The sequence below is a fragment of the Sarcophilus harrisii genome, chromosome 2 (assembly GCF_902635505.1).
Source record: "Sarcophilus harrisii chromosome 2, mSarHar1.11, whole genome shotgun sequence".
In the NCBI taxonomy this organism is placed as follows: domain Eukaryota; kingdom Metazoa; phylum Chordata; class Mammalia; order Dasyuromorphia; family Dasyuridae; genus Sarcophilus; species Sarcophilus harrisii.
The window spans coordinates 31003430-31011703 of NC_045427.1; the positions used below are offsets into that span (position 1 = coordinate 31003430).

Genomic DNA, 8274 nt, shown 5'->3' on the forward strand with positions numbered 1-8274 from the left:
CAAGTACATTCTATTAGATAGTTAAAGAACAATTCGTGTCTTATGACACTAAATTATTCTTCAAGAGTGATTAAAAGCATTTACCAAAACTTTTTTGGGTCCTGCTACCCAAACAAGGGAAAGACAAAGCAGAAAAAGAAAACTATAGTCCAATTTTACCAATTAATACTGACATGAAAATTTTAAGTAAAACTATCACAATGGACTAAAGCAATATAGCCAGAAAATAATTTGTCATAATTAAGCTGGATTCACATGAGAAATACAAGAATAGTTCCCCATTAGGATTTACATAAGCAATATAAAAAAAGTATCAGAACCACAAAACTATTTCAAGAAATGCAGAAATTCTTTACAATGAATTCTAAAAATACCTGATATAACGTGAGCAAGAACTTTGAACTAGAAGTCTAATGATCAAAAAGCAACCCCTCCCCCCCAAAAAAACTGGAGAGTTGTTTAAAACTGGAAACATTCTATTCAATCAAGTGACCTCTTATGTACTAACATTAGCTTACCTTCAATGATACATATCCAATAGTCCAATTCTCCTTTTAAAAATGGGGAAACTGTGGCTCAGACATTGGAAATGACTTATCCAAGGTCTCACGGTGACAGCCAGAATTTGGCCCAGATTCAATGCTCTCATCCTGAACTGCTAATTAAAAGGCCTTTATCTTATTTGTTTGTTTTCCCTTTGCTTTCACATTAATTTCACTCATTAACTAGTTCTACAGAAACATTAATTCTGTTGAGGAGGCACAGGAAGAATAGATGATAAGCCAAATAACATTACAAGCAGAGTTTTAGAGCAATAATAAGCATGTTATGCAAAGTGTGCCCACCTCTCTAAATATTTTATATTTCTACATTTTTAATAGTCAACCTCCAATGTTTCATCGATAAGCACTCTTTTCAGAAGAGTGAGAAGAGCAGTGTCCTAGAACTCATGAGAGCCAAGTTTCAATCCCAGCTTTGACCCTTATTGGCTATTTAATAGACAAGTCATTGAATTTCTGTAGGCCTTGGTCTTCCCTTCTATGAAATGGGAAATAATACTTGCACAAACTACATCAGAGTGATCTGGTATGGTGAGAAAGGAGCTAGAGAAATCTAGGTTATTCTCCAGAATAAAGACTCCCAGAACACAGCGAGCACAACGAGGGGCTAATTGTTCGGCTCAGGATGATCCAACACAAGGGACAGACCTTGGTGGAGGACGGCAATGGTCACTGGTAAGCAAATGAGCAAATTAAGACTCTTGGAGAGCAGATTACCTTCGTTCTCCCAAAGGGCCAAGACATGCTCGCGGGCAGTGCTGGGCGTCAAGTAGCCCCTCTTCCCTAAATGGGCTTCATCGATTTCTGGAGCTGCAAGAGTAGGGAATGACATCAGTGGGAAGAAGTCTGGGCCTGACACGCCCTCACCTTTCTCTCCATCTCTCCCTCCTCACTTTGAATCCTCCAGTGCTGTCGGGCCGTCCAACAGGTTCTATCAGGGATCCCCCCAGCTCAGACCCCCGGGGAATTCCCAAGGGGCTCGTCTCTTTAAACGACTCAAGATAAGATAAAGCCCATACACTTCCAGACTGACTAGATCTTCCAAAAAAGAGCAAACAGACATGACAAAGAGGGTGACTTCTGGGTGGGAGCAGTCGTCACCCAGCCAGAGATCACTGAGCTCACAGCAGACTATTGTCGCACCATTCTAACCAAAAGCAGCTGGCAGAATGCCAACCATACCCAGGCCAAGGGGACCTCGGAATCACCATGAAGGGCGCCTCTGGGGACAGTCTGAAGCCCCATGTGCCCGGCTTGACCTCCTCATCCCCCTTCTGTGTCTGCTGCCCCTCACTCTCCCACACTCAGGACTCCCAGGCTGAGCACAGAGCTGCCAGCTTCCAGATGTGCCCGCCCCCTCCGGGCAGTCCAGAACCCCTGGCACGGTCCAACTTCAGAACCGATGACCGGACGTCACCTCTTCTGAACCTTGACCCCCAAGGGACCTCGCCTGGGTGTTGCCCAGTAGAAGGCGGGGTCCCAGAGGCCGGGCCGGCCTTGCTTTACCAGCTGCGGTGCCTGGCTTAGGTTAAGTGCTTAATAACGGCTTTCTTCATTCTTCTCTACAGACAAGCTGCAGAGTCTACATAGATATGGGGGAGGGCTGTGCAGGGGCAGGCGGGGTCACCGGGGAGTGAGGTCAGCTGCCCCCCCCCCCCCCCCCCCAGACCAGGGGATCACCGGATAAACAATGGCAGATGAGGTCCAAGGCCTGGGACTGTGCTGGAGGGATGGGGTGGGATTGGCAGCACCCACAGGCTGCAGGCTGGTGCCCGAGCTCATACGTGCACACCCCCGTGCTCGTGCACACTCAGGGAGGGGAAGGCTCACCCAAATTCCCCAATTTCAGCAGCTCCCTCCCCCCAAGCAGGGAACGCAGCCCCCCACTCCCTCCAGGGCAGCGGGGCGCCTCACCTTGGGCAGTCTTGGCCCTGTCCTCGGTGCCCTTGGCCTTCTTGTGAACCACAGCAGGGTAGGTGACGGTCAGCTTACTGTTGTGCTCCTTGCGAACCACCGACTTCCCAGTCCTGGGGGAAGAGAGCGCATTCGAGGCCAGGAGATCGGGGGAGGGGGAAAAGGGGGAGGGAGAGAGTGGCGGGATAGGGGGAGAGCTGGAGTGGGGAGGGGCAGGAGCAGGAGTGGGAGCAGTGGGGGGCGGGAGGCCAGCTGCCGGCCACTTACTTGCAGTGGGGACACCTCTTAGAAGCCATGTGTGCCTTCCAGAAGTGGGCAATCAGCTTGCTCTTACTCTCACAAACGTTCTTCACCTGAAAGACACAAAAGGACTTCCAGAGGAGCCCGTGGTGAAGGTGGCCTGCCTGTGCAGGTGGCGCGGAGGGCCTGGCTCCTGGGTAAGACCTGTTCCCCCCCTCACCTGGGATCCTTGGGCCCCCAGCAGATTGTTCTCCAGGATGGCTCGAGTGTGCTCTTCAAGCTCTTCCTGCATCTCGCAGACGGAAGCATTGGGGTTCTCATCTTGAAACTAAAAAAGCAAAAGAAGGCGAGTGGTCCCAGCCCTTCCGCTCCTCCCCATCAGACTGCTCGGGCCTTCTGCAGCCCCGACCGCTGCCCCGGCCCTTCAGGTCGGGACAGCCCGGCCACTCACAAGAATGACCATGACACATACGACCACGAGAGCCCAGACCCACAAGTCCTGGACTAAGGCAGAGCCATGCCAGAGGCTCCGGGGGCCCCCTCCCGTGTCTGAAGGAAGACCTTCACAGGCTCACTCTGTGACTGTGGGGGGGGGGGGGGGGGGCCCAGATTGGCAGTCATAACAAGAGCCCCAGATCTCCCCTGTTTTAGAGAGGGCCCCCCATCACAGCCTGCTTTACAGAGGGGCCCTCTACTGCAGCCTGCTTTAGAGAGGAGCTCCCCATCACAGCTTGGTAGAGAGGGACCCCCCCATCGCAGCCTGTTTTATAGAGGAGCTCCTCATCATAGCCTGTTAGCAAGAGATCCCCACTGCAGCCTGTTAGAGAGGGACCCCCCCCCCCCCATCACAGCCTGCTCTGAAGCCTCACTAGGGATGAGGACAAGCAAAATCTCAGAATCTTGGCAGAGAACAAGAACGTGAAAGGGGTCTGCTCCATATGGTCAATCTGGTACCCGTCCTGGCCAAGGACGGCAGCCACCATGTCCCCCTGTTCCTCCAGACCCCTGCCCTCCCAGGGCACCGCTGAGGCCCCCAGGGGCTCCTTCTCCAGGTCAGGCTTTCTCCTGAGCCCCAGGACAGACTTGCCCACCTACCCTGTTCAAGGTGCTCTCGAGCTCATAGACTCCCTGAAGGGCCCCGACCTCAAGCACCCGCAGCTGGCAGTAGAGGAGGTGGACCACCGGCCGGGGACAGGTCAGCAGGTGGCAGTTCAGACAAGAGCCCCGGATCAGCAGGTAGAGTTTCTGAAGGATGACGGGAGAAGACCATGTTAATGGGCAAGGCTGGGGGGGTAGGGGGGGGCCCATGCCCCGGCTGCCCCCTTCCTCCAGGGGGGAGCCAAGGTTCTGGGTATGGCACGCCCAACAGGCTCCGTGATAGTGGCTGGCTGTAGCTAGACCACTCTCTTTCTGTGTCTTCTGTCTTTTACAAGGATGGGCTGGGTGGGATTCAGCAGGAAATAAAGGGCATCTAAGCCCAAAGCAGAGAGGGGATTCCTGTCTGGAGTCAGGAGGGGCCCTGGAGGCCACACAAGGGCCAGAGAGGGGGTCTGCCCATCCCCTGACTTGGAATCCAGGGTCACAGCCAAGGCTTCAGCCAGGTCTGGCCCTTTGCTCCAAGAGCCTGCCTGCCAGCCACCCCAACAGCAGAGCTGGACATACGTACGTCAAAGAGCAGAGGATTGTAGACAACTAGGGGCAGGTCGATGTGGCCCAGGTGCCCGGGGCAGCTGCCAAAGTCCTGCACACAGGTGGAACACGCCTCCTTGGAGTCGGCCGGTCCCAGGGACAAGTCGTAGAGACCGTTCACTGAGGGGTTCCCCACGTGGTCCACATAGCGAGGGTTTGTGATGGCTTTGACGCTTAATTTCCTGCAGACAAAGCCAAGACCAATGTTTTCCAGGTCAGAAGTTTAAGATGAACTATCTGCTACTTATAACACCGACAGGACTTAATTGCTACATTGATTGTGTAGATCAGTACCCCATTTGGGAGGGTCTGCCCTTGGCCCCCTCCCAACAAAATGCATCTTCCTGGGCAGGTGTGCCTTGCTTTGAGGAAACCCACCACATAAACCTGTAAACCAGCTGCTCTCATTCATCCCACCCAGATTTACTCTGTATCTCACATGCTGTGAGGGACACCAAGCACGTCACTCAATCCGGTGGAACCATGGATACAGCATTAAGTGAAGAAGACCCGAGTCCAATGTTACCTGTAATAACTGAGCAAACCACAGCTTCCTCATCTGCAGAATGGGGGAGCAGGGGGAGTGCCCAATGGCTGCTGATACCCTGCTGGTGTCCCAAGGATACAATGCCCCCGGTTTACAGCAGATTAAGGGAAGAGGTTCCATCATGTGGTTTTTTTCAAACAGAGCAAGCCCGCAGTACAGCAAACTACCCAAAGTGTCTCCAGCTGGCCATTAGCCCGTTCCTACTTTGCTCTCCAACATTACTGCAGCCTCGATAGCCAAGCTTCCTTCCAAGCCCTCCTTCACTCTTCCTCCTTCCTCCTTTCTCCTTCCCTCTGCCCCCTCCCCATTCCTCCCCTTTTCTCTTTATGGACATGGGCCCACAGGTAGGATACAGGTTCCCAGGGATCCTCTGCATGATAGGAAAAATAACAGCTAACAAGCAAATGGGTTTTTCAAGGACTTTGCATGCTCTTCATTTGATCCTAAATGAGTTTTGTTGTTTTTTATAGATGATTCAAGTTTTGCTTTACAAATTAGCATTTAATTCAATGCACTCAAACTTGGGCCAGAGTTTTGAAGGGATCATTTATCATGTGCAGGAAATGTTTCTTGGTCATTTTTCACATGCATGATAACAGCATCTCTCCCTTCCCTTGTTTCCTTGTAAATCTGTTTGCTGAACTTGAGTTTGCTTTCTCTGGGCGCTCTCCCCCTCCTCTGACCCCTACTTTTGAGGTTGGGAGCGGAGAGAGAAAAAGAGGCAGTTGAGAGGTGACGAGATGAATGTTGGGGAAAGCTGGGCTGGGAGGCAGCCAGGTGGAAAGCAAAGTGTGCCGGCTGATCCCAGGGTCCCAGGTCAAGGATCTGAATCCCAAATCTGCCACTGGGAGGACCTTGGACTGACCTCTCAGCTAGTCTCATATTTCTTCAGCTGTGAAACGAGGGAAGGTGGCCTAGAGCGGGGCTTCTTAAACTCTTGTGACCCTTTTTGTACACGAAATGTTTATGTGATCCTTGGTGCATAATACATGAAATAGGTGTACAAAATCATCATTTACTGATGATAGATAAATCATAATTCTACATACTCCACATTCAGTTATGAGAGCCCATCTGGGGTCGCGACCCACAGCTTAAGAAGCTGGGAGCTAAATGATGTTTGAAAATCCCTCCCTAAGAAATGACCAGCAGGAGGATTTCAGAAAGGCCTGGAGAGACTCACATGAACAGATGCTGAGTGAAATGAGCAGAATCAGAAGATTATATACTTCAACAACAATACGATATGATCAATTCTGATGGACGTGACCTCTTCAGCAATGAGATGGACCAAATCAGTTCCAACAGAACAGGAATGAACGGAACCAGCTACACCCAGGGAAAGAACTCTGGGAGATGAGTATGAGCCACTACATAGAATTCCCAATCCCTCTATTTTTGTCCGGCTGCATTTTTCATTTCCTTCCCAGGCTAATTGTGCACTATTTCAGCATCTGATTCTTTTTGTGCAACAAAATAACTGTTAGGACATGAATGCTTATTGTGTCTTTAATTTATACTTTAACATATTTAACATGTATCGGTCAACCTGCCATCTGGGAGAGGGGAGAGGAGGGGAAAAGTTGGAATAGAAGGTTTTGCAACTGTCAACGCTGAAAAATTACCCGTGCATATGGCTTGTAAATAAAAAGCTCTAATTAAAAAAGAAAGAAAGAAAACCCCTCCCATCCAGCTCTCAATCTATAACCCATCAACCATCACGCCCACGGAGATAATTTACAAACCGCATCATCTAAGCCTGATACTTCTCTCTGGGCCTCATTCTCGAAACCCTCTGCCAAGGAATAAGGGAGAAGCCGATGCAAATGCAGGGCTCCGCTTCCTCCTCCGGGGGTGCAGTCTAAGAAGAAACAGTGGAAGAGCCCACCACGCGGAGACAAGACTGGATCCTGCCTGGGCTGAACCTGACCCCGGGACAGTCACGCACCTCCTGGGCATTTATTTACCCGCAAAGTCTTAGGCAAATCCTTCCTGCCGGAGGAGCTCTGAAGCTCTGTGGAGATCTACGGTCACACCTACCTAAGCCCGGGCACACCCCAGCATCCTTTTCCCTCAGCAGATGCTCTATCACTCAGCATAGACACGCAAATAGGGGCCGCTAGGGGGCGCGGTGGATAGAGCATCAGTCAGGAGGATCCGAGTTTGAACCTGACCTCAGACACTTGTAACTGTGTGACCCTGGGCAAGTCGCTTGACCCCAATTACCTCAGCAAAAAAAAAAAAAAAAAAAAAAAAAAAAAAAAAACCACGAATATGACAGCAGCTCACATTCTTCCACTGCTTTCGGACCGACAAAGAAGGGGCCTGCAGGTATGGCTGTGCCCATTTCCCCGATGAGAAAAGTGAGGCCGAGAGCAGCGGCTCCTCAGGCAGGAAGCCTCGCAGTCCGGATTGGAGCCCACCCCTCCATTTTATCACACAGCTACAAGAATTTCAAGAAGTCATGTGATATAACTTAGGTCGGTTGCTCCTTCCTGCGCATCAAACGATGACAACCCCACGGTTTCCGCTTCTCCCTTAACCCCTCACTTATCCATTCCTGCGTTCAATGATTACCGCCCATCGATGACGACGACGCACGGAATCGGCGCTGAGCCAGACAGGGAGACAATTTCCTTACTTCTCTAGGATAAAAGTACTTGAAGCGGACGGGCTCTGGCCGGCAGGCGCTACAGCCACGCCCATTTTACAGAAAGGTAAACTGTGGCAGGCAGACCGCTAACCGGTGCCTGAGGCTGGGTTCGGGCCCAGTCTGGCACTTCGGCCGGCTGCCACCCAGGAAGAGAGGGAGGGTGATCTATGCAGCCAAGTCGCTCTGCCCAGAGCCCACCCAAGCCCACTTAGAGCGGTCCGCCCCGGCCGAGGTCACCGAACTACGACTCCCAGGAAGCCCCGCGCGGAGCCTGCGTCTGCCCCTAGGACCGCCGCGCGCACAGCCTGCTGGGAGTGGTAGTTCCGCGGGTCCGCTTTGCCTGGAATCCGGCAGGGTCCACCGCAAAATCTCTTACCGGAGCTCCTCGGCCGAGTACATCCCGAAAGAAATGCCCCGAAGGCGCCGCCAGGGGACCTCCTTGGAGGACTGCATCTTCGTACCTCGCCCACGTTCTATTTACCAAGACGGGGGGGAGCCGCCGCGTTCCGGCACCAGCTCAAAACTACTTCAGAGCAGCTCCCACCACGCGACTTAAACTGCGCGTGCGCGGAAAGAAGCGTGCGCGAGAAAAAAGAGGACCAGACTATTATTTTTCAGGGGGAGGCAAAGAGGAGAATTTTTGGAACCCAGCTAATTGTCACAAAATTTAT

General features: G+C 51.8%; 1 protein-coding gene across 2 annotated transcripts in view; it reads right to left on the reverse strand.

Moving 5' to 3' along the window:
* POLR1A (RNA polymerase I subunit A) overlaps positions 1-8177 on the reverse strand; it is a 55026-nt gene extending 46849 nt beyond the window's left edge. Inside the window, exons 1-7 of one of the 2 annotated variants that reach the window (XM_031949790.1) lie at positions 7980-8177; positions 4381-4585; positions 3810-3959; positions 2935-3042; positions 2742-2827; positions 2475-2587; positions 1278-1370 (exon numbers count right to left, since the gene is read on the reverse strand). In XM_031949790.1, the coding sequence (XP_031805650.1) occupies positions 1278-1370; positions 2475-2587; positions 2742-2827; positions 2935-3042; positions 3810-3959; positions 4381-4585; positions 7980-8056 (832 nt within the window). In that variant the 5' untranslated portion in view covers positions 8057-8177. Of the gene's footprint in view, positions 1-1277; positions 1371-2474; positions 2588-2741; positions 2828-2934; positions 3043-3809; positions 3960-4380; positions 4586-7239; positions 7925-7979 lie in introns of those variants that run through there. The other variant, XM_031949791.1, reaches the window with a different exon arrangement.
* Between the last annotated feature and the right edge of the window lie 97 nt (positions 8178-8274).